The following is a 27,802-nucleotide window of genomic DNA, read 5'->3' as shown; positions in this document are numbered from 1 at the left end:
TGGATGATTGTGTTCTGTTGTTTCTCTCATTTGAAGCCAATAATGTTCTATATTGACAAGTAAATTAGTTATTGTGGAAAAAATATCTCAATATTTTTGATGCATTTTTGTAAAAGAACTAGTTACAAAATTAATTTAATGTATAGATTTATCTGTGGGTAGAAACACTTCAACCTGTGACATTTTATTGAGAGCTCGTAGGCCAAACCATTTTTTCTTCACAACGTGAAATTTATGAAAAATTGCATTGATAAAGTGCTAATTATATGGTGTAATATTGTCGTGTTTGTGACAGGACTACCTAGACAATAAGTGAACATGGTAAGGAAATCATCCAATTGGTAGAATATAAAATGAATAATTGTGACATTGTTAAATAGTCAGTTAAATTTTAAGCTTACTCAGGCAGCCATTCATTGCTCAGCTTAGTCCTGCTATAGCCAAAATAACAATTTCTCGATCATGAGAGAATGTACCTTCTGCGTCAGCGTACTTTTCATAGAATAACACGATCGCGCGACCTGCATGACCGAACCTTGACCTTGCCTAGCAACGACCGTGTGATTGGTCAATTCTCAAAAGCTGTGTTTGCGCCGCGACGTCCGTAGATGTGATTATGTTTATGCTTAAAGACTGAAGTCTTGCTGGCATGGCAAGACTATAGTCCTGCCAGCAAGACTTCAGTCTTTATCATAATGACATCTATGGACCCGGGCTATGGACCTGAAGTCATGCAGCGGTACATAGGGTAGTCCGAGGTGCTCTGACGATAACACTCCGATCGCCAGGCAATCTACGTTATTAGTTGTAGTAGACCAGTGGGACAACGAAAACGCTACGTGAACGAGCTATACATAGGGATGCACTGTACGTTTAAGAAATCCAAACTTCAATTCAAGCATCAAGAAATATACCTTGTATTTGTCAGATGCTGTAGACCCTCTCTACACAGTGTAGAAACATCACAAGTAGAATGCTGCTAAATATGATAAATCCAAATCATGAAAATTAAGACAATTTGCAGAGCAATATTTTGACCACTTTTGCACTAAGTAGTACAAGTAAGTTACTCCCATGCAGATTGCAGGTTTTGCCAACTCAGGGAATTTTGAACCCACCCAAAAGAAGATAAATGTAGATCAATTACCTCAACTTTGTCTTTGTGAGTATAGACTAGTACAGTGGGATTAAAATGTGGGCCCAAACCCTGGTACAATGCCTGGGATTAAAATCATCAGTGTCCTTGAGAGAGTTCCTCAGCTACATCCTTAGAGCCCAAAATGAGCCCACATATTGTGATGTTTCTTATTTGTGGAATAGATGTTAAGGGGTACTACACCCTGGCCAATTTGTGTTTATTTTTGCATTTTTCTTAAAATTATAGCATATTGGTGACAAGTAAGATATACATATTATAGGGGCAAGGACTACAACTACTGCACTGAAAATTCTGCAACTCAAGGCAAGTAGTTATTGATTGAAATATTGGTTTTCCCTCATTTTTGACTGTAACTCCACAACTGTTGTCTGTGCTGAAATAAAATTTCCAGTGCAGTAGTTGTAGTCCTTATCCCTATAATATACATATCTTACTTGTCACCAATGCGCTATAATTTTTGAGAAAAATGCAAAAATAGGCACACAATTTCGCAGGGGTGTAGTACCCCCTTAATAGAGGGAACTGTAACTCGGTATGCCGAGTTACAGTTACTGGAACTATGCTCAGCTACTGTAGTACTGTAGCCTATGAGTAGGTTTGCTCGAGAAGTCTAGCCATGAATTTGCTCACCGATAGCTTCACATTCTAGGCTAGAGACCTTTGCATTCAAAATCTAGTCGGATTCGCTGAAGCATGACACTGTGTAAAGCAATGGAAGTTCAGAAGTAAACACAGCCGATTACAGCAGGCGATTGCATCAAAATTGTTGCTAAAGTAAAATTACATGTCAGCAAAATTTTAGACTGTCCAGATTTGGTAAATCTTGCTCAAAAGATACATTTGACTCATCGAAATAACTTTCATCCAAATTTCAACATTAAGAGAATAAATAACCTCCGGTGCAAAGAATTGCACCGCTGTCCGACTGAAAAATCATAGGAAAGTACTCTACTAGCATCGAATGCGTAACCATCGTGTGCAAATTCTAAGCTAGAGTTCTCGAGTAAGAGTAGGTATGCCAGGTGAATTCAAATTTGCCATCAAACTGCATCATTTTATATATCAAATTAAAGCCCTTGAGTAAAGAAAGACAAAACTGAAAACCTTTTTGTCAAAGCACTTTCCGTAGCAAAGTTACATCTTGTCAAAGATTGACTTTCATCAAAAAGATTCTGGCAAAATGGCATTTCGGGGGTGTTTCTAGATCTTAGTCTCATTTATGATAGCAGCTTTTTTTAATGGTACTGCTATCAAAATCCCTCTAAAATTCCATGTGCGATTGTCTCATCACCATACAAAATCATATATTTGGGTCAAGTGAAGTATAGAAAACATATTTATGTAGGTTTCCTTGACCTACCTGTTCTTTTTAAATTTCTATGAGCAAGTGACATGGCGTTTCTTTACTTTAGGGTTTTTTATTCTTATAACATGTTATAGCTGCCTTGTGGAAGTACAGTATTATAACCCTAACCCTAACCAGTGCAGAAGGCAGCTATTACATGTAAAAATAAAAAACCCTAAAGTAAAGGAATGCCGTTTTTTAAGCTTTCCTTCAATCTTGAATGTACACTGAGTATGCCTGTACCGGGCGTCATGTACGTACAAAATGTAGTGTGGGTGCTTTCCTTTCGAATACTTTTTATCTATTGACACTAGGACGGAGTAGCCCGAAACTTCATCAAGCACTATTATTAACTATAGAAATATAATATTGTAGTTCTGCATAATTAATTAGGGTTAATTTCTTGAAAAAATAAAATGAACTCTAAAAGGCTAGCCTCTAATTAAAAGGGCATTTTCGTGAACCACAGCCTCATCCCCTTACCAAAAAATGTTGAGATTTTCATACCACGCACTGGAAACCTCTGGCTACATAATGTTTATGTACATGTACCAAAAATTTCTTGCAGATTAATTCGTTTAGCAAAAATATCGTCAAATTTGAAATTACAACAGTGGCCTCACCACTGCCTGTGGAGCAGAGTACCTACACATTATCATGCATAACTCGCAAACGCAAAATCGGAATCAACTCAAATTTTGGGAATAAGCTTTTTTTGTGGTTAGACTGAAAAATGTCATAAAAAGAGGATTGCTAGGATCACAAAATCCTCCTTTAATGCAGGTTAAAGTTAGCAAAATGCTAAACGTAATAATACTTTTACTTGTACACCATGTACATTGTACCAAGTCTCAGCTATATAAGATAAGTCCTGATAGTATTAAGATTCAAGCCTTGAAAAATGGTTATTTTAGGCAAATTCTAAAATTTGCAGTCGGACCTAAAATGCGCGATTGTACCCAAAATGCGCAATTTTCAGTGTTTTTTGCGCATTGCACATTTTTACTGTCTTGTGTAGTACGTAGACACAATAGGGCCTTGTTGATGTCTGCTTTGCTCATATTGCTTTATATTATAAATACATTTTCCAAAAACCTTAAGCTTTCACTAAAATCAAAGAATCCAACAAAAAGTATAGAAAATAGGCTGTCATAAAAATTTGCAAGAAAATATAGAAGAAAAACAGTCAAATTTTTTAATATTGCATAATTATATTTGAATGCGCATTTTTGCACATTTTCAAAAACTGGCGTGCGCATTTTTCTCTAAAAAATAGCGCATTTTCCCTATGCTTATAATAACTATACCCATAGACCACCATCTGCCTTCTCCAGCAGAACTCTGTACAGTCACAAGATAAGGTCTAACCTGCCAGTCAAGATACAAACCAACTTTCAGATACAGACAACCTAGCTGAGAGACTACAGACACACCAAGAGGAGAGCGAGAAATCGTATAGAGTGTATGCAATAAACCAACCGGAACGGTATAACAATTGAAATGGCAGCCATGCTGGAGGACAGTTCTAAGATAGCTTAAAGGCCCTTTCAGTGATTTCACAGGAACATTAAAAAAATGGAAATTTGTCAGAGTTGCTTAGAAATAAAGAATAAGTCTACAGAATTTCATTAAACCACTTTTCCCCTGAATACATCGACAAATTAGTCAAAAAACAGAAGTTTTAGAAAGGTTTTCTACTTCAACTCTGAGAAAATCGAGATTTTCGTACAGTGCGCCACCAATCGACTGGAAAAACTTCCTAGTCCAGTGTTTCTAACACAGGGGAAGTAGAGTCTAAATTGATTTAAAACAGACGCTTTTAAGCTACAATTTTGTAGTAGAAAACAAAATAAGCAATTAAAGATCACCGAGGCAAACTAACGGTTAATTCAAATATGAAAAACAGTTAAAATTGTGTATTTTGTTTAAAATAGTAGCTACTGATGTAATAAGTAGTAGAAACAATACGCAACGCGTGTTGGTACGTGGAGAGTGAGCTTCTTTCGATCTCGAGTCGGACTTTTTGTACTGTCAGTATCAAAAGTCCAGAATCATGCAAATGCTTTATTTTGTCTAAAATACACGGCTTTCGACCGAACCACTAGCAGGCTTTGTTAGCACATCTATGCCAATTACAAAGGTACCAAAATCTGAATTTTGATGATTCTTACGATCGTCCGGATGAGCAAATCACTGAATGGGCCTTTAAGATGACAGAGGGACAGGTCTCTAGATCGATTCCACAACCATTCATACACTATATCACCCGTTTTATTGTATTATCATGCGAGTTGCCCCGTGGTACCTTAAATGGAGGATATAATTTTATTTAAATGAGGATGACTCTGTCATGAGTGACGTCGTATTGATTGCCTATTGAATACAGGCCCGTGCATTTAGGGGGTGCGGAGCTTTTTACGCTTTTTGGACAAAAAAAAAATTGGGTTTTTACGCTTTTTGGACAAAAAAAATTGGGTTTTTACGCTTTTTGGACAAATTTGGTCCACTTTTCACAAAATCGCCCCCCCTTGGAAAAAGGTCCACTTTTTCAAAATCAGCACCCCCCAAATGAAATCCTGCGTACGGGCCTGATTGAATACCCTCTATTTTGTCCATGAACTGATTGAACTCCCAGCCAGGTCAATGTCAATGTGTTCGGGTGCAAGACCAAGATAACCACAAGTGGATGCCAGCTGTTATTCAAGATCAAAGAAGTGAGCCACAATCATACACTGTCCAGACCAAACACAGGATCATTCAGGAGCAGTTTTGCATCGAAATAGACAGGAAAATGAGTAGCCCTAATAGTGAACAAGGAAATGGTCAAGATGACAAAGAACATCAACAGGTGACAACAACGAAAAAAACAGAAGTCGCATTGCAGACACCAATACCTACACTGTAGTGCCAGTGACAAGCCAAAACATGATTTTGTACGCGAACATGACATGAGATTTCAGTTTACCTATCAGAAGCAAAGAGGCTGATTTTTTGCACTGTATTGCATATTTACAGAAATATTGTTGAAAAGGGACAAAAATGTCAGAGTTAGTACTTGTTATGAAGTACATGTAGATTGATTTTTGTGTTTATCTGATTGATACATTAATTATTTCAATGTATTTGATTAGCATGATTTGGCATTTCACAAAATTAAGAGTTCCATACAAACACCTTTCAAGTGATTGCATAATATTTACTACCAGGGCTGTCAACTTTTTGTAATTGCTTGGCGTGAGACAGAGGCGTACCGGGATTTGCCGACTCCAATGTTCATTTTTTACCACGAATATTTGAGCCGAGCGCTTTTTGCGTGAGATTTACTACCTAGCCGTGAGATTGTACTACCTTGGCGTGAGACCGTGAGAAAGTGACCCAATGCGTGAGACTCACGGCCAATGCGTGAGAGTTGACAGCCCTGTTTACTACCCTCTGACATTTTTCTCTCTTCTTTTCTGCAGTTACTTCTTGTCTGTTGCTCTGATAAACTCAATTGAAATGGATAAGCCTCCTACCAATACTGTTGCTCTCTTATCCGGCGGCATCGCTGGCACAGCTGTCGACGTGTCCCTCTTCCCGCTAGACACTGTTAAGACACGTCTGCAGAGCCAGCAAGGCTTCTTCAAAGCTGGTGGGTTCAGAGGGATCTACGCTGGTATCGGGCCTGCCGTTCTTGGATCGGCCCCAGGCGCAGCACTCTTTTTCTGTACGTACGAGTTAACAAAGTCTGTCGGTAGCAATTACGTGCCAGCACCTATTTTGCATATGGTTGGAGCAAGTGTTGGAGAGATCACAGCATGTTTAATCCGAGTTCCTGTCGAGGTAGTCAAACAACGAGCTCAAGCGGGAAGACAGCCCAGCAGTCTGATTTTCCGTGAGACATTACGGCGAGAAGGGTTTAGAGGTTTTTACCGCGGATATTTGAGTACTGTAGTAAGGGAGATTCCGTTCTCTTTAATACAGTTCCCACTATGGGAGTTCATGAAATCCACTTGGTCAAAGCGGGAAGGGAAGCCTATTGAAGCCTGGCAATCCAGCATATGTGGCGCCATATCAGGTGGAATATCAGCAGGTTTGACAACACCGTTAGATGTGGCTAAAACAAGGATCATGTTAGCTGAGCACGGATCGCAAACTGCTAGGGGAAACATTCCAGACGTTCTGAAGGAGATTTGGAGGACTGAAGGAACCAAGAAACTGTTTTCGGGCATAGTGCCTCGTGTCATGTGGATTAGCATTGGTGGCGCTATATTCTTGGGTGCATATGAAAAGTCAAAGATAACAATGATGAAGATGTACAGCTGATCATTGCAGGACTGACTAGCTGTACAGTGGTGTAGTTTGAGTCATCCTATGGGGAGGGGGGCAACGGCCATGATGTAGCTGTACACAACTCTCTTCCATAGAACAATGCAAATGTTAAAAACAAGTTTGACTCAATAACTCATCATATGTGACACAATCTGGTCCATGGGGGCCAAAGAGGCAAATGTGAAATTATGATTAAAATTGAGAAATATGGAGTATAAACACAATAAAATACCGGTACAGGGTGTCCCTGAAAGAACTGCATCGTCGGAAACTTAATTTTTTGGTAGTTAAACGTATAAAGCATAAACAAACATAACTTAATGGTTGAGAAATATATCAGCTATCACAATTGACCACTTCATTTTTTAAATACAAGAATTTTATGAAACTACCTCATTTTCAATCCGTTTCACGGAGTCAAATATCTTTCATAGATGCCTCATGCGCTAATGATATTGAATCTGTGGAAAGGTTTGAAAATGAAGTGGTTTCGTAAAATTCTTATAAACATCTCAAAAAAAGTAACTAACCCCCCTTAGATAATGACCATTATTCAAAAAAGGCTTATTGTATTACAAATCTGTTAAGGGGGTACTACACCCCTGTGGTAAATTTGTGACAATTTTTGCATTTTTCTCAAAACAAACTGGTAACAAAACTTATGTATATTATTGGGGCAAGGAATCCAATTACTACACTGAAATTTCAGTGACTCAAGACAAGCGGTTCAGTATATATGATAGGAAATGAGGTACACCCTAGCGGTACCTTATTTCTTATCATAAATAACAAACCGCTTGTCTTGGGTCACTGAAATTCCAGTGTAGTAATTGATTCCTTGCCCTAACTTTTGTTACCACTGTGTTATTAGTTTTTGAGAAAAATGCAAAAGTAGACACAAATTTATCGAGGGGTGTAGTACCCCCTTAAATGCGTTGGAAGCAGAATTTATTTCTGCACATTTTGACACCTCATTTGTAGCAATTAACTAAATATTGACGTCACAGCGTACATTTAAGGGATGGGGTATGAATGTTTGGACAGTATTTATTGTGGGACATTAGAGCACATCAGACATATCGAATTGCATTCTGAATACGAAGAATGTCCTGATGATATCAAATAATTTTGATTTTTTGAAATTCGCAATGTAATACACATTTTATGGCAAATCATTAAAAATTGATATTTTTGATATTTAACAGTACTCAAAGTAAACTTTATAAATCTGATGATTTATACTTGAAGTGTATGTAGGTGGGATGAAAAGCCGACGATCAATTAAAAATTTTGACCTTTCGTATTGAAGATATGGATTTTTTTCCCAAAACACCAAAAAAAAAAGGTCTTTTTGGGGAAAAAATCAATATCTTCAATATGAAAGGTCAAAATTTTCAATTGATCGTCGGCTTTTCCTCCCAGCTACATACACTTTAAGAATATATCATTAGGTTTATAAAAATTACTTTGAGGACCGTTATATCAAAAATGTAAAAATATCAAATTTTAATAATTTTGTCATAAAATTTGTATTATATCGTGAATTTCAAAAAATGAAAATTATTTGATATCAGAAAGACATTCTGCGATTCAGAATGCAATGATATGTCTGATGTGCTCTCATGTCCCACAAAAAATACTGTCTAAACGCTTAAAACGCTCATTCCAGATCCCTTAAATCAATGTAGCCCAAGATTTGAAAGTTGCAGTAAATTCTATTGATTTTGCATTCAGTGTAATGGAAGGAAATCTATGTAATGATATCTGAGTGTTTTTGTATTGTACAAATGTGTATGTAAGTGCAACTTTCAAATCTGGACCTCACTACATTAAATCAACCGGTGTTTTAATGTATCAAATGAGGTGTCAAAATGCGCAGAAATAAATTCTGCTTCCAACGCAGTTTACAGATTTGTAATACAATAGCCCCTTTTTGAATAATGGCCATTATTTAAGGGGGTACTACACCCCTCAATAAATTTGTGACTATTTTTGCATTTTTCTCAAAAACTAATAACACCCTGGTAACAAAAGTTATGTATATTATAGGGGCAAGGAATCCAATTACTAAAATCCAAATTTCAGTGACCCAAGACAAAGGGTGTAGTACCCCCTTTAGGGGGGTTAGTTACTTTTTTTGAGATGTTTATTTCAAGAACAGTGTGGTCAATTGTCATAATTCAAAAAGTATGTAATAGCCGATTTATTCCTGATATATGGCACCAGTTATTTAGTTAAAGGCCCAAACAATTAAGTTTCTGACGATACAGTTCTTTCAGGGACACCCTGTACATAGGAAAATATCCACACAAAACTTAACTGTAGAAACAACTTGTATGCTAGACCTTTGGTGGTGTTTCAGAATGATAGCCTAATGTTTGTATATGGTAGGGCTGTTAGGAATAAACAATTTTGAAGGCCAAAATGCGCACCTCGATTTTCCACAAAAAAAATGCAAAAAACAAGTGATTTCCCGCCAAAACACAAAATCTAAAAAAACACAAAAAAAACCAAATTTTTTCAAAATCTGAAAATTCATTGGTTTTGTACTCATTTCTATATATCTTGAATACATTTGTAGATTCTGAACTAAACACAAGTTTTAAATCTGCCCCTTTTTGATACAAAATTATAATTTGTTGGTAGTTTTTAACCAAAATATTTTTAAATCAACAACAAATGATTGCAGCATTTGGCTCTAGGTCAAGGGACTCTCCAAATCTGAGGAAAAAGAAAAAAAATCACAATTGTGTATTCCTAGCAGCCCTACAAAAAATGTAGTATTATACAAATAATACATGCCTATGAGTGTGATAGTACAAAATATGTGATGCGATCAAGCAAAATGAGTCTGATGTCGATCAAAATCAAAATTTAGTTTTCAGTCTTATTATTTGAGCCATTCTCAGAGCTTTATTTTGCTGAAAACCGCATCATAATTAGATTTATGGTTCCAGGGATATGGCCATTTTAGTGTTGCTCAGAACAATAAAATACAAAAGAAGTTGAATGCTATTATTGGTTGTATCTCAAAATCAATACTCCCGACATCCGACTCATTTTGCTTGATCACATCACATATATCATGAGGTCAAATTTTGACTTATCTATTTCACGAGGCGTAGCCGAGTGAAATAGGTCAGTCAAAATTTGACCGAATGATATATTTTTACTCTTACACGAATATTGGCATGTAATATTTGTTTTATATCATGATATCACATGGTTTCATTTCATGCCATGTGATAGTAAAAACTATCACACGGCTAAAGTCACTGTAATCATGATATAATTGGTAATATTTAATTGAACTCAATTTTCAAAAATGGAGCAGATCATGTCACCTAAATTTATTACTCACAATTAAAAAGCAAGGCATACAAAATGTACAAAACATGTCACTGATTAGCCTGTGTTGTGAAAAATAATTTTAAGGATCTTGTAGTTCAGTTCAGTTCAGACCAGTTTATTTCATCAAATTCCATCCATATAAATAATTACAATATAAAAAAGCTTTTACAAACAACGCATAATATGTTGAAAATGATGAGAATGCCACTGAAATGCAGGGCGTGTTGTTGTGGCATCCTTTACAATTAAGTTTAGTATTAAATAATATATGATAATTAAAGGGGGGTAACCCTATTGGTTTTGGATATGGATTGTCTTTAAAATTACATAATAATATCAAATATTGCCCGTGCTGCTTTGTGAGAAAACCAGAGCATTTTCAGCGTAAATGTGAATAAATAGCCAAATCTGCAATCCAATACCTTGGTATACGTGAATTGCATTATGGGCAGGCAATCAACAACACCAACTCCCGGGCGGATGACGACAATGCTGTACAATGCCCGGCACGTATTGAACGAGAAATTTTGGAGTTTTTGTCGTTCCGTATCAGAAAAAAAAGGAAACAAAATATATTTCCCCTTGCAATAATATGTACATTTCAAATGAATATAAAAAAGTTTGGGTTAAAAATGGAGAGGAAAAAAACTTCCGAAACCGGGTTTTGAACCGGGTATCTTTCCGGTAAAACACAACGCGCTAGTCGATTGAGCTAAATCGCCCACCTCGTCCATCTTGGAATTGTATAACTATATACAGCGTACCTTCTCCTCAGCAGTTAGTGTGGTTCGCTTTTTTCACAGAATGTGTATGACGCGAAACCAAAGTAGCTGTTGAGGCGACTGATGATTCGCAATTAATTCCGTCCCCACAATTCCGACGAAGTTTTAGTATTTACAAACTGGTATACCTATAAAAACCGCTGTGATTCATGATTTCTCCGAAATACATCGACTTGGAGCGTCAAATTTCAGGATAGTAATGAGAAAAATAGTATCTATCATGTGATACCAAAACCTCATCAACAATGAAAAATATCGGGGGGATGATGCTGTCGATCGGGTCACGGACCTTTAAAATTATAGAAGGATAATAAATACATAATTGTAAGATATGTGCCTTGTGGGTTAGGTATAAACTTATTATCACAAGAGCTATGTTTTCAATAGTAAATCAATGAGTTATGATGGTAAAAATAACAACCAAACCTACACAGTAGGTGTAAATGGGTTGTTAAATCCCATTATAATAATAGTTTTCAGGCGTGGCATAAGCAATACAATAATACCAAAAATGTATTTAGCCTGAGTGTCGAGTGATAGCATTTAAGCATTGCACATTATAATGAGCAAAGTTATAACGTACATAGCCAGGGCCGTTCCTAGGGATTTTGCCGCCCAAGGCAAAGACTCTCCCTGCCGCCCAAAGCATACCAAAAATGTGTCGAAAACTTATCAGTTTTGACCTATTTGTATTCGTCTCCGCCCCGTGTCTTCTTTCCTTTTCTCTGCCCCGTTTCTTTTCTTTTCCCCTTTTCCATTTCCGCCCTGTTTTCTGTTTCTCTTTTCGTCCCCTTTTTATTTTCCCTCCCATTTCTTCTTTTTATCCGCCCTCATTTTTTCTTCCCTTTTCTTTCTCCATTCCCGTTTTTTTTTTTTTTCGCCTTTTTTTGCGCCCCTCTGAGTTTGCCGCCCTAGGTGACTGCCTTACCTGGCCTAATGGTCGGAAAGGACCTGTACATAGCAGCTGTACATGTAGCTATTAACAAAGATATTGCAATGATAATTTAACATGATAAATGTTGTGTAGTTCTGCAGAGCAAGAATGATGAAATGTAAAAGTGATAAATCTGCCTACAAGGCCAAACGAGAAAATTGATCAAATAGCTTATTTTGTATAAGAGAATTAAGTATTGGTTACAAGAATGAAACATGTCTTTTCCAAAAAATTAGAATGCATAAATTGAAATTAGACATAATACAAGTCTTTAGACTTGATTGTCACAGCATGTGAAAAACACCCTAAAAATGCAAATTTTTGGCCCTTAATTAATAAATTTGACCAAATAGTGAAATTTAACTTTTATTGCCAATTAGAACTAACTAAATGATTAGGATTTAGATATGTTTCATTTGGCAAAACAGGATAACATTTTTTTAAATCTCAAAAATTAGTACTGTATTTTTCTTTAAAAATGGAGTAGTCTAATGGTCTACAAAATAGCACACCAATGGCATTTTTCAGCTACATGTAAGGGCCAAAATGAAACGATTATGTTTTGTAAAGCATTCATGAGCATTGCGATTTTGCAAAGGTTTAGGCCTACATTAGGACTTTTTTTTTTTGCTAAACGAATTAATCTGCAAGAAATTTTTGGTACATAAATATTATGTTGAGAGCTTTCCAGTGGTATAAAAATCTCAACTCTTTTGGAGAAAAGGGGGGCGGGTGAGGCTGTGGATCACAAAATGCCCTTTTAATGCCAACAATCCAGGTGTACAAAATAAAGACTGTTAATAAATACCTGATATGAGCATGCTTTGCGATTTTGGGGGGCTTTAGGCGCCAGCCCCGGGTCAAAGTAGGGGCGGCAGAAACGAAGGGACGGCAAAAACAGGGGCGGCAAAAATGAAGGAGGCGGCAAAATGAATTAGCAAAGAAAAAAGGGCGGCAAAAATTGAAAAAGCATTAAAAATTTTGAAAAAAGGTTGCTTTTGGGACGCTAGCGCCTAAAATCCTTTTTTTTTTTTTTTTTTCTCTTCACTTTTTCAAACGACCATGAAAAATGATTGGGTAAACCTTTTCGGGCTGTTAAGGAAGGGGCGTCAAAATTGTTTATTCTTCTGCCCCGCGGGTCTGGGGCGGCCACGGTACGCCACTGAATATGAGTGACTTACAAACATGGCGAACCTGACTTCTCCACTCTCATTTCTTTTAAAATTTCAACAATTTCAGAATTGTACTTTTGAATGATTTGGAATCCGCATGAAAAATGCACCAAAATGAGTACAAATAAGCACTGTATTGGTTAAGTGGTTCTTGGGATAGCTCTTTATATTTTGCAAAACTGTCTCACAACTTGAGGCTTTTTATGTTGAAGCCTACAATGATGACACTCCGATCTTGTAAGAGCAAATCACTAATCAATAATCATGTAACACTATTACATTATAATAATGTACTAATATGTATGTTTAAGATCATTGACAATAAACTTAAATAAGTGAATATGTTATGTATTGTAAATTATTTCATTCTTTTATCACTCTTCACAAAATACTGTGGTCATAATGTGATCATTAGTGTCAATCCATGTGTGTGGGATACAAATAATACATGTGTGAAGTATTTCTGATCACTTTTCCAAATTATTGAGAAGTACAGTACCAGTATCATCATGATTATGAAATATTGGCATCTATGGTAGGATTTAAAGTACAGAATTTTTATAACATATTGATGGAAAAGGTATATGCAACACATTTAGTGACACTGGAGTCCATGTCAAGATACAGACCTGCCAACTGTCCCTCATTTTGAGGGACTGTCCCTCATTTGGGGTTTACCAAAGTGAAAAAGAGGGACAGTCCTGTTTTCTGAATATTTCAGTGATGGCAAATTTAAATGTAAGAACAGCAGAAAATGATGCAAATTTCACTTTAAAATTTTGCTATAGCATTCTCTTTAGTCTATTATGATAAATCCAGACCTGCAAAACCTTCTACATGTACATTGTATGAATTCTGAAAGTATTGCACACCTCAAGTCTTTAAATTGGTCGGTACCTGGTTTGTGTGCATGTACAAGGTTTTGGTCTCAGCGTAAAACTGAGTGCCACAAGATGGGCTTTTTTCAGCGTATGGTGCCCATTTGGAACCAGCTCCCTAGTATTATCAGATCTACAAATTCTGTTGCTTCATTTAAGCACCAAGTTTTGGAGTTTTACCAGTCCAAATTTGCTTTCACCTTTGATGCAACTTCTGTTTGCACTTGGACCTCTTTTTTTGTAATTGTCCAAATTGCAGGCAAATGTAACTTACCTGCATTTTCCCCCTCTAATTTATTTTTCCCTTCCCTTCTTTTTTGGTTTTGGTGGGGCGGTCTTAGAGGTGCCTGGCACCTGTTCGCTCCAGCCATTCACTGGACTTTTAAAACAAATGTTCCTTTCATAATATTGTTTAATTTTTGATGTAACTTATGTGCAATATTATATATTTCTTGTAATTCTGTGCCAGTGATAAAGTGTAATAAATAAATAAAAATAAATAAATAAAATAATGTCCCTCCAGGGCCGGATTTACCTTTTTGGGGGCCCTGGGCCAGGCCAAAATTAAGCCCCTAAATGCACTGTGAGGACTGAGGAAGGCATGTGCACTCAAGTGGCCAAGTTTTTAGATTTTACTAGAAAGAATTTTGACAAAATTATAAAATGAATCTTTCTTGAATTGACTTGTGAGATAAACTGTTCTGTGATATACTTGTAGATGATGAAATTTCACAGCCAATGCAATTCATCAATGTCCACACTGTGTTTTGTTGATTTGATTCAAGATTTTTGATCCAATTCCATGCATTATGTGCACTGAAACAAAAAAAAATCAAAAATAACAACCATTTGATTTAGAAAGATTACACTGAATGCTTAAAGGATGACTGCGGCAATCACAACATTATGCTTTATATGTTAAAATTAATTATCAAGCACCAAACTCATATTTACCATGAAAACAAATTAATACAGCCGGCTCTAAACACGCGATATTCAAAATTCCCGAGCATCCAAATTGACCAGTGCAATGACGTCCCAGTAATACAATGACACCAATTGAGCACAAAGAACCATGACGTTATTGCACTAGACAATTTTGGTGCGGGAATTTTGAAAATTGCGTGTTGAAAGCCGGCTGTTTTTATTTGTTTTTATGGTCAATATGAGTTTGTTTTAAATAAAACCATGTGATTCGTGCTTGATAATTATTTTTCTAACATATGAAGAGCTTATTTCCAAACCATGTTAAGTCCACTATCCCATGTTTCTGATTTCCCTGTGCGATATTGCAATGTGTTGTGATGCTACAGTAGGTATTATAATTTCAGTTGGATGCACCATTACAAAGCAAACAGTGGATGGACGCACAGTAACAATAGTGTGAGGCCTTTGTTTCCCAAATGAGAACAATAGGCTGCATATTGTTATGCAGCATTGTTATGGTAAATAATAGCTTGTTGATGATACATTAGCATTGTTGCTAATGTCAAACTTGTCAAAGTAATTGTGATTGTATCTCACAAGGAAATGAGACACATGGGGTTGTGGACTTAACATGGTTTGGAAATAAACTCTTCATATAAGGGATAATGTTGTGATTGCCGGAGACATCCTTTAAAAGGGGAGGGCACTCTTTTGGGTGAATACAGTAATGAACTAATAATTATAAATGTGAATCATTATAATCATCAAGCCTTTTTTATTTTGTTCTGTTCTCTATCTTTTAGTCGGTGACACTGCACACAGATGTTGGTGACGTCAAGATTGAACTGTTTTGCGATCAAGTTCCTAAGGCTGCAGAGAATTTCCTAGCGTTGTGTGCTTCAAATTATTATAAAGGATGCTTGATACACAGGTAATTTACTTGCACTGCTACTGGGCTATTCCATTTAAAATCCACACTACCCCTGTGGAAGATTTTATAAATATCTTCCACAGGGGAGTATATTTTCACATGTAATTTGTCATTTTGAAAACCATACTCCCTGTATTATGGATTTACCTAGAAATCTTCCACAACTGGAGTGACTATTTCAAATGGAAGTTACCCAATTGTCTATTCGACTCGAAACTTACACTCCCTCTGTAGAAGACTTGGGCTAAATCTTTCACAGGATACTGTGGATTTTAAATGGAATAGCCCAATACTAAGCTACTAAGTAATACATACTTACACATTTTGCTTTAGGTATTATGGTCTCAGGTATAGCACCACACAGTGTCAACAGCAGGTAAATAATTATTTTTGTACAGGTTGTAAACTAGCCAATTGAAATTTATATGTCCTGCAGCAAATCATGTGGCTCTGCAATATACAAAACCAGGCGCTACTGAGTTAGGAAATAACCTGAATTTATACTCCATTGCTAAGCTATTGGTAGTTGACCAATAAGGTAGCTCGCTTTTCCCGATGCAACAAAAGGAGTTATATCTCATTGGCTAAAAACCAATTGCAATTGCTCAGCGATATAGTATATAAATTCAGCTATAGATAGAGCAGAGTTGTCTTTCCAATTCCAGAGTCAAAATCCTATTGTTGCGAGGGATAATAAGCTAGTAGTGTCTCACTGTCTGTATAGACGAATCCAAGGAGCCAAGTGATGGTCAGAATTCAGTCGGCCATTACTGGGTCCCATCTGCACCAAACTGGTGTTGTTACTGCCCAATTGGGTGGATTAAATCCGCTTAAAAATTGATGTTTAATTGTATTGTGTTGTAAACTTTCATCATTCTTTTGTCTACATGTAACCATAGACTCTAGAAAGAATGGTGTAACATTGGTGATGGAATGCAGTTTAATATCCCCGCCAAGGCCACATTATTTCACATTTTAGGTGAGATATACCTAAGGGGGGACCCAGCTATGGCTGCCATTGAGGTGTAGGGATGCGTGAAATTGGATTCGTCTATATAGAATTGACAACTTTACTGGGTTTTTTTTTTTTTTTTTTATACCCGGGTTTATGGTACAGACAGGAGACCCAACAGGGACAGGGAAAGGTGGCTCCAGTATATGGGGAAAGAAGTTTGAAGATGAAATAGTTGACACACTCAAGGTATGTATGCCAGCAGTCAGCTGCAAGTACACTCAAAAGTGAAGGTTTCTGACCCGGCCCCCAACTCAACACAAAAGTTGCATGGTAACCATGAGAGTTACCAAATCTTTCAAAGACCCCCTTTGCAATGATTTTTCATCAAATTTACCCCCCTTTTTCATGCAAAATCAAGGACAAAATTTGGCCAAAAACAACCCCTTTTTTTTGTTTTCAATGACTAGAATTTCAAACACCCCTTTTCAATGACACTAAATATTGACATAAAATTACCGGATTTTTCCAAGTACCCCTTTTATCCAAATTTTGTGGACTGTGCAAATTAAATACCTCCTATTTTGCTGATTTCACGGTCAAATTTTGCGTATGTATACATTTTCCTGTATTGACAAACATACAGTTTTTTCTTTGTGTAGCAACAAAATGTTGAGCCCCAAAACTAAGCCCTGAACTAAGTTGATGATTTGTGTGCATCCATATCAAAACGATGCACTTGCCGGCTGCTACATGTGTTTCATTTCACATAATAGTTAGGAATAAATATCAGACTCAACTCAAGTGGAGATTACTTACAATCATCCCCAAGTCACATGGTTAAGGAATGTTCTCTGTATTCCTAAACCATGTGACTTGGGATGATCTGAAGTGACCTCCACTTGGGATGAGTCTGGTATTTGTTCCTAGCTATTTTGTGAAATGAGACACATGTAGCAGCCGACAAGTGCATCGTTTTGATATGGATGTACACATTTGAGCAGAAAATGACTGGGGAACAGAAAACTGCTGTGGTGAAACAGTAATCAGTGTAGCATTATGATAGAATGAAAAAATGAAATGTGGGACAATATACTACTTTGGCTCTGCAGGGGGCAAAAATGAAAATTGGTCTGATTTTGTTGAAAATGGTCTGATTTTGTCCTATTTTGCTTTATTACCAAGGTAAACAAATGTGGGGAAAACTATTCATTTTCAGACCATTTTCAAAGAAATCGAAGCAATTGTCATTTTCACCCTGTTGATGAGCCAAAATTCGACCTATGACTTCACAATGTTACATATCTGCCCATATAACTCCATAAGCACAGATAGGTCAAACTATACTTTACTGAATCCTTATGACTAGTGGAACACATTGTTGTTTTTAAACAAGTCCGGGAACCAAGTCCGGGCAACTTTGAACTTGACCACCATGTAAAGTTCAATGACTTTTCCTACAAAATAATGGATGCTGTTGAAATGGCCTCATAGCCTATAATGATTAGCTCTATGCACCGTATCTCTGCCAAATATCTCAAAATAAACATGATTTGCATGATTGTTACCTTAATCTATTGGACTAAAATGTATTAAAAGGGGGTACTACACCCCTCGATAAATTTATGTCTATTTTTGCATTTTCTCAAAAACTAATAACACAGTGGTAACAAAGTTATGTATATTATAGGGAGCAAGGAATCCAATTACTACACTGGAATTTCAGTGACCCAAGACAAGCGGTTCGTTATTTATGATAAGAAATAAGGTACCGCTAGGATGTACCTCATTTCCTATCATATATACTGAACCGCTTGTCTTGAGTCACTGAAATTTCAGTGTAGTACATGGATTCCTTGCCCCAATAATATACATAACTTTTGATTTCAGTGTGATATTAAAAAAAAAAAAAAATGCAAAAATAGTCACAAATTTACCACAGGGGTGTAGTACCCTCTTAACATTGTGCTATTCCAGTTGAAATCCATACACAGGGGGTGTAGATTTCAAATGGATTCACCCATTCAGGTAACCCTTAATAGCTCAAGGTGCAACCATTGTAGGGATAAAAACCAATTTTTGAAATTCACTATAGACTTTTTTCTTTTCCCACATCATAAAATGTCCCCTCCTTTACGCTTGATAATACAAAATCATGACTTTGTCTAATTTTATATATTCCCACACTGATAGAGTGGTGAAAAGTAGTTAAATTTCATATTAGGAACTGCTGATGATAATTAAGTGTGATTTGTGGAGAAATAATTTGCTATTCCAATTTTAAGATTTCAGCCTGTCAAAATAAATGTGTCCCCTCCTTTACGATCAATGGTTTTTGCATTTTATTGAAATAATAGGATTGTCTTTGTTTGAACAAAAGAAAAGTGAACCTAGGAATATGGGTTGGATACAAACAGACATAAAAATAGCAAAATCCACTTGGTCAATGTTATTATTTTGATTTTATGCTCCAAATAGTCAACGAAACTATGTAAAGGAGGGGACATTTTTTGACACATTTTCCTTCATATCTCAAAAACGCTAAGTAGTATGACTGCCAAACTTGACATGAGACAAGATACTAACCCACTGCTTCATATAAATGCATATTTGTGTAGACTTTACTTGTTTTGGTAAACTTGCAAGTAACTTCTCTTAGTCAAATTCAATATTTGAACCATTTCCATCAGTTAACATGATTGATGTTTAAATAATATACAATCTGTATATCATTTGAAAGCTATATTTGTCAGCAATAATATTAGACAACTTTGGAGTTGAAAAAAGGCAGCATCAAATCATTGTAATGCTGTTTGTAAACGTTGGTATTTGGCCATTTTACTTCATATATCCAATTAAAAAATAATATTTGAAAGAAAATAGTGGTTAAGTGGCTAAATAATTGTTAGAACTTGAAAATTTGATATATTTAAACCACGTTAACATTTAAAACAATCACATTAAGATACTCTGATTTTGCACCCTCGTGAAACCCACTTGTGTACCCTGATTGTGAAACAGCCCAAATGTTTTAAATTTTGTCTGTTATTCTAAGTATCTTTAATTATAATTATTTGTAATATTTCTCTGTAATTTGGCCCATGGCCACAAATGTGAAATAAAATATATATGAAACCCCATTTGAAATTCACACTCCCTGTTTGGAAGATTCAGGTTGTGTCTTCCGTAGGGGGTGTATGGACAAACATTTAACCATTCAGTAATATTGCATATTTTCTTTCAGCATAATGTGAGAGGAGTGGTTTCCATGGCTAACAATGGTCCAAACACAAACGGTTCCCAGTTTTTCATCACATATTCCAAGCAGCCACATCTTGACATGAAATACACAGTAATTGGAAAGTAAGTGTTCCCCGACCCGACACGTCCCGGAAAATTTTGAACAAACCCTCCCGATTTGGACCGATTAATTTTTTTTGCACACCGGACCGGCTGATCCGAAGTAAAATAAATTTAACTGTGAACAAAGAAATTAGGGAACACAAGGCTGCTTTTGTCGGATACTTACAGCAAAACGAATCAAGGGAGGGTGCATAATTCAGCTATCATATAATACATTTTATTTTTTTCCTGATCCCGACTTGAACCAATCTAACCCGATGATATATACCCCAACCCGCAAATTTTGAAAACATTTTAATCCAATTCGCTTTTTGTCTGGGCTTTTTCGGGTTGCCCTGCAGGGTGTTAGTGCTGATATTTCCATGAATTACTTTGTAAAATGATGTTAGAGAACTCGAACGCAAGAGGATGGTTTCAAGAGTGTCAGATTTTATGACATCAAATAACTCCTGACCATTTTGGCTGAGATCATTAGCGTAGTCACCACGCGTACTTGTGTAGCCAGGATTTTGTTGTGAGGGGGCAAAGCCAAATTTTCATCCCCATTTGTCAATTTTTTGTCCCATTTTAAGTGATTTTAAGGACACTTTACTCTTTGCCATTCCCATTTTGTCCTGCCTCCCCCCAGCTATGCCAATGGCTGAGATATAGAAAGGCATTTACAGGCCCATTCAGTGATTTGCTCATCCGGACGATCATAAAAATCATCAAAATTCAGATTTTGGTACCTTTGTAATTGTCATGGACTTTGACATGAATCTGTATAAATTAGCTACATGTAATCAATACTACTGTTTTCTTTATTTTTTGCCAAATGTTTCTTTTCAAAAATACCAAATGACAATTTGAATGCCTTATCCTTCACTTTTAATCAATTGATAAACAATTTTATTTTTTACACTTGCACTGGGATCTCTGAATGGGTTGTTACATTTTGATATTGTTTCTCTTCTTTTCCTTCCTTACAGAGTTATAGATGGACTAGATACACTGGATGAACTTGAGAAACTACCGATAAATGAGAAGAACTTTAGACCATTGAATGAATGTAGACTAACAGATGTCACAATACATGCAAACCCTATTGCAGAGGGAACTGTTTGAAATAGTGCTTAACAACTCTTCCTATACACTAATCTGACAAGCCAAGTGATGGTCAGAATTCATTCCGCCACTACTGGGGGCCATCCGCACCAAACTGGTGTTGTACAGTGTAAGTGCCCAATTGGGTGGAAAAGCGCTGCTTCAAAATCAATCTTATTATTGTATTGCATTGTAAACTTTCAACATCCTTTTGTCACATGGGTGATGGAACACACTTTAAAATTCCTGCAAAGCCTGCATCATTTCACATTTCAGGTGGGATGGCCCACTTCAGTGGCTGCCATTGAGGTGTAGGAATGTGTGGAATCATATTTGTTTATACCTTTGTACAGGCGCCAAACATTGTTAATTGGTGATGAATCCACGCTTTTACAGAAGCGTGTGTGCGAACATGTGTCAACAGAAGCGTTATGCGTTTGCGCATTAAAATTTGTCATGCCTGGAGCTTGTGTACATATACACTCTTACATGTTGAATTCATTATTTTGGAGGAAGCACCTAAACATTGCCATTTTTATCCTGTAGTTTTATTGCTGATATCAACAGAGAAGTTATCGATCTTCTTGTAATGTTAAGTAGCAGTGACTAAACTGACATTCCTTGTGAAATAATCGTGTGAATTAGACGATCTTTAGCTTGTTTTCCTTGTTGAAAGGGATTCAATCACCATTTATCAACTCGTTTCCGGTGTGTCTGTGTGGTTTACTTTGCTCGGGCAGCTAAAGCGATGTAAACCACACACGCACATGCTGGACACATCAATGTTAAACGGTGATGAACAACAGTGATACATGATTGAATCCTCAAGTCATATAGAACCAATAAGTGCAGTGGACTACAGTGTCAAGGCTGTGGACAGATTGGCCTCTACAGTCTTGGCCAATAAATGAGAACATTAACTGCATACTTTTGAATGATTTATGGATGTAATAATCAGAAATATCAGAGAGATGTAGGCTCTTAAATGCTCACATAGCTTCATGTAGTCTGGAATTTTGTAGCTCAGATTTTTATACATTAAAGATGATTTTCAAAGTGAATTGTTGCATCTTGTATCTATGTTTTATTATACATGCCCTACTTGATGCTGAACCATTACCGGTCAATTAGCAGCCTCTAGGAACTATTTTGATTTGTTACACAGAGGGCAATATCATCTATTGATCCAATCAAAGATTTGTTTCTAGAATAGTCAGTATAGCTGAAGGGGATTAAGCTTAAAATTGCTGAGAGATCTAAAAGCTGTATTGTGATTGGTTACTCAGATGATTACATCATGTAGTTGGCTGTTCCATTTAAAATCCACACTTCCCTATAGAAGATTTTGGAAATATCTTCCACAGGGGAGTATAAATTTCAAATGGAATTAACACATTAGCAGCTCCATTTAAAACTCACCCTCCCTCAATGGAAGATTCAAGTTGAATCTTTCTCAGAGTGTGTATGAAACTCAAATGGAGCTGCCTAATGTGTTCATTCCATCTGAAATTCATACTCCCCCTGTGGAAGATATTCCCAAAATCTTCCACATGGGTAGTGTGGATCTTAAATGGAAATAGCCCAATTGACCAAAGAATTGCAGTTAGTGCTGATAGGTTAATTCTGTCATAGGGGAGGCTGACATGACGCTAGTCTTAGATCAAGGAAATCCATAGAAACAAAATATGACAAGCAGGAAACGAGGAGAAACAACAGAAACTTTATCAAACATTTTTGAACCTCTTCTATACCTTGTTTTGTCTGGAGTTGGGTTATGATGCAGGTGCTTGTAGCACAACCACATAAAAGCACTGACATCACTTACCAAACTTGAGGTGTGCCATGGGAAACAAAGTGTATCTCCATCATAAGGCAAAAAAAATATTGTTGTGTTGCCCTCAACCATCCTACTCTAAATCCTGAAAAATCAGGGTCGCAATTTTTTTTTTTTTTTGAATGATGATTTTTACAGATTTGTTCAAAAACTCAATGTTTTTCACTTGAAATTAATATTTTATTGTAAGACTAGTCTTTAATTGTTGTCTAACAGGTATCCAGAAGTCAAACTTGACAAATGTCCCCTAATTGAACAAGCATTATTTAATATTTGAGGGTAGCAGCTTCAGATAACACAGATTTGGAAGTTTGTTCAAATAAGGGATCCAACAGCAACTTTGCACAGTATTTTTGTGGGACCTGAGAGCACATCAGACACACCAAATTGTATTCTGAATATGAGGAATGTCCTGATGATATCAATTTTGATTTTTTTTTGTGATATAATACAAATTTGATTTGATATCTGATGAATTCTTGAATATAATGATGGTTAAAATGAGACTGTTCTTGAATTGTGTCCTGCACCCTATTCTCAGTTTGTCAAGCTGCCATCCATGACAGAGGGGTCAGTTAACTACCTCGTTCTGCAAACTTATTGACCAACCCTCGTATCAACGATACATATAGACCAGTTTGGCTTATACAATATAATTACACAAACAAACAACAAAAAACACAAAGAGAAGAAAGGCATTCATTAGATAAAACAATGGAATGTTTTTATTAATAATATAAAGCTGCCATTAAGCACACAAAGTACGAACTCCTACTAAATCATGCCCGGAAATAATGTAGTACAATTCAATGTTACCTAGAATATTATGTAATAAAAACAGCAGAATCATGAAAGTTAACACAATAATATCAAATAATAATTTTGCATTTCAGCTGAGTGCACATGATATCCTCAGTAATGGTATTTTTAAAGGGCCATTTCATAATTTTAGAACCCTCTTTTTAGGATATGGTTCAATAAATATCCATGAAAAAAGCTGATTTCCAAATGTCAGTTGATTTGGACATCGAGTTAGTGAATTATGACATTTTACGCCATATAAAGATGAAGGAAAACGTTAGGAACCTGTTCAAATATGCACATTTCCTGCTAGCTGCACTTGCATTTACATATGATAAGACAATTATAAGGTTTTAAATTTGGGTTCCCAAAAATCTTGCATGTGTAAACAGTCCTGTACAATGATTTTATAAAGTCGATAATATATTATCGACTTACATCACATGAGCGCAGCCATTTGCAGTTGGCGCCAGGTTGTTTGGCATGTGGCTTGAAGCTCTGCGGGAGGTCTTCCTGTAGTTTTCAATGGCAAGATAGGAAGTGTGGCCATTTTTCTGCTTAGAAAATTGTATTTTGTGCTAATTTAAAACAATATTACAGAAAATTCTCTCAATAACTTTTTAAATCTCTCGACAAAGATTTTACAAATATTGTTTTGTGCATTGTATGTGAAATTTAGAATCACCCAGTGCTCAGAATTTTTGCCATAAGCGGTTTATCAAAATGTCATGATTCATTTTCAAAATTCTCCTATTCATTTGTGTGTGCAGCTGAAAATCATCCAGTCATCTGACAATGGGTGGTCTGCTAATGGCTGCCTCCAAGAGCTCTACTCAATATTATATTATTGACTATATAAAATCATTGTACAGGACTGGTAAGGGGGGGCAAAGGTTTTTTTTTTTTAACATGTCACAGGAGGGGTCAAAGGCTTTTTGGCATGATCAAATGGGGGTATATAACCCTGGGGTACACACAATTATTGCACACACCCTTAGGTAAAAAACTGGGTCAATTTTCTTCTGTGAACAGAAACATTTTCAACTCAGGTTCTTGATAAATAATCCATATGTGAACATGTCCTTAAATTTGGTAATTGTGTGCAGTGCTTCACCACACTTTGGAGATTAAGAACTGATATTTGGGCCAAATAGTGGCTTGATGAACTTGAAATTTCAACACTTTGGGGGGGGGGGGTCTGGTGAACTAAAATTTTGTTTATAGCAGTGGAGCTAAAAAATTCCAAATTTGTCCAAATTATAGCTAAAGAGCCACAATTGTCAGAATTTGGGGCTCAAAGAACTGGAGCATGATCCAAATGTGGAAACTGGAGAGCCTGAAAAGGGGAAGTTGGCCCACTGCATACACCTCTGACATGTTTACATGAAATAACCCCCTTCCCCACGAACATATGTTTCAAAACATTGAATCGCACATGTGCCTCTACCACTTTACATGGAATAACCCCCCTCCCCACGAACATGTGTTTCAAAACATTGAATCGCACATGTACGACATCAAAATACAAAACTGCTATAAATAAAATACAAAGCAAAATGTTACAGCATATCTTAATATTTGATGTAAAAATGGATGTACAGCATCATTTCGTTAACATGGTCCACATTTTGTGACACTGTAATGTTGCATACATGTTCATATAAATATTTCCAATTTATCATTGACCTATTTCTACTATTTACAGAAGAATGATTCCCTCCAGTACTACTCAGGTCAACCTCCCCACTGAAGTCCCACCCAATTCTCCCAGGAATATTTGCTCTTGAGTCAAACGGACAACCAGTGGCATTGCCACAGGGGGTTCCCCCAGTCACAACTCTTGCCCTCAGTAAAAACCCAAAATTACACAAATTTGCACTTTGGCAACAATTTTGTGCAAAATTGGTTAATTTGCCCCCCCCCCCCAAAAAAAAATTCCTGGCGCCGCCACTGCGGACAACTCATATTAACTTCAAACATAATGATCAACAAGCATATCATAAATTAAATCACACATAGTAAATATTCACATGAATCAATTTCATTTTTGTGAAGCACAGTTTGTTCATTTTCAGCCAATTTTACAAATTGAACTCAAATGACCTTTGACCTCAATAAATGACCTTCAACACGCAGCTATAACTTATGTTTGGTTGCAATAGGATTTGAACTGTTCACATGAGACCATACTCTCACAAAGCCTTACAAAAAAATTATTGTTGACGGACAACACAAATAATTGATGGACACACAACTCATGATGCCAAAAGGTCTTTTCCTTTGGACGACAATTTCTACATAATTATGACAATTTACTTTAACTATCAAAATTCTCTTAATATATTATACTTTTGCAATAAAATTATTCTTCTTTTTCCATTGGTCACACTATTTGTAATATAAAAATGAAAATTCTTAACAAATATTACTGCATAAAAAGTGCATACATGTACTAGTATATCTGCACTGACATTCTTATTTAATACACAACATATAGATACTTGAAATACAAAGACATTAATACTGTTACAAAAATTATATGCAATGTAATAACCCAGTTCCGGCACTCTGTGTATACGCGGGTACTCATGCTCGTTGGAAATTTTGCAGATAAAGAAATATGATTCGCAATAATAGGTCATTTTTCATACACTTGTTCGTGAAATTGAAAAAAAGGGTGCTCTTTAGTCACCATGTACATATGTATACACATAAATCATCGTAATTTCATTATTCAGTTCATGAACGAATCCCAGTTTCATTATTCCTTTTGGCACACATTACATTAGATCACAACCGCGGGTGCTGCTTCCCTGCATTAATTTATGTGTTTCCATCAAAAAGGGTATATTAGAAATAATTATGTTTTAGCCCCCAAAAGTTCGCGAAACTTAGATTCAAAAGGGATGTTTTCAAATTTCACCGACGAGCATGCCCGCGGATGAGGATCGGAGTACCAGAACCAGGTGTAATAACCACACACTACTACTACAGATTATTTATCAACAGTCAAAGTCCCTGTGCATTGTATGTTGTGAACAGGGCATATGATATAACTGGTATAGCATCGCATTTTGTGACACAATCTAGCCAAATTGCTATGCAACCACACAAACATGTCGATCATGCTATACATAATTATTGCTATACAAATAAAACTTTGTCACAATTTTGCTATGCAAAATTCTGACACTAAATTATGCCCTGGCTGTGAATTCTCACATATTCACGAGGACTGATCGTTTGATCATGCCATGTCTAAAAATCATGCCAGTGTTGAATGCTTTCGCGTATATGCAATGAAGCTTTACGTGTCTTTGCGTTTACGTGAATGGACGTAAAAATTCACAGTATACGTGTAAGTTGCAATCTCCCCTGTCGCATTTCATGGAACGATCGGCCCTCATTATTGGGCGATGCTGAGACTTTGTTACAGTTGCAAGATTTTAGAATCATTTCAAAAAGTTGGTACTTGACAACACTTTAAAATCAATCAGTCAACATTAATGGGTAAATTTTCTCAAGAAAAATTTCTGGCCATGTGACACCCGTGGGCGCAAACATATTAGCATTATGTGACCCTGAGCACAGCGGGTGGTCTACCAATGTATCAATCAGGGATCAGGCTTGAGGTTACACTCACATTGATACGCATTGGTCACGTGTCCAGAAAATTTACTTCCGAAAATTTATCCATTTAAAATTTAAAGTTAACTGTCAATGCTGGTTTTCAACTTCACTTAATTCTCGCTATTCGCAATAAGGGCGCCGCCAGCGGTTTGCGATGTAATCGTGATGTATCATGGGAAAAGGTCGACATCCAAGTCCGCGCGATACGAATATTACCATGCTGTTACATAGAACATGTGACAATATTTTTTAGTTTGTCAAAATAAAGGTGTTACACGCGAATCGATACTCAATAATACTTAATAATGTGATTTGAAATGTGCACAATTAATTTTTCTCTATCGATTTG

General features: G+C 36.4%; 1 protein-coding gene across 2 annotated transcripts; it reads left to right on the top strand.

The window, feature by feature from the left end:
* Positions 1–195: 195 nt before the first annotated feature.
* LOC140136827 (peptidyl-prolyl cis-trans isomerase-like 3) lies at positions 196–22,249 on the top strand. Of its 2 annotated transcripts, XM_072158425.1 has the most exons (5): positions 196–321; positions 15,663–15,793; positions 16,886–16,991; positions 19,987–20,105; positions 21,074–22,249. In XM_072158425.1, the coding sequence occupies exons 1-5, from the start codon at positions 319–321 to the stop codon at positions 21,207–21,209; spliced, it is 495 nt and encodes a 164-aa protein (XP_072014526.1). In that variant the 5' UTR covers positions 196–318; the 3' UTR covers positions 21,210–22,249. The 2 variants fall into 2 exon arrangements, with proteins under 2 accessions (XP_072014526.1, XP_072014525.1); XM_072158424.1 differs by lacking the exons at positions 15,663–15,793; positions 16,886–16,991; positions 19,987–20,105; positions 21,074–22,249 and adding an exon at positions 5,966–7,071.
* Positions 22,250–27,802: the final 5,553 nt, after the last annotated feature.

This window comes from Amphiura filiformis, chromosome 17 (assembly GCF_039555335.1).
Source record: "Amphiura filiformis chromosome 17, Afil_fr2py, whole genome shotgun sequence".
Lineage (NCBI taxonomy): Eukaryota > Metazoa > Echinodermata > Ophiuroidea > Amphilepidida > Amphiuridae > Amphiura > Amphiura filiformis.
This window is presented reverse-complemented; position numbering and strand designations above follow the sequence as displayed.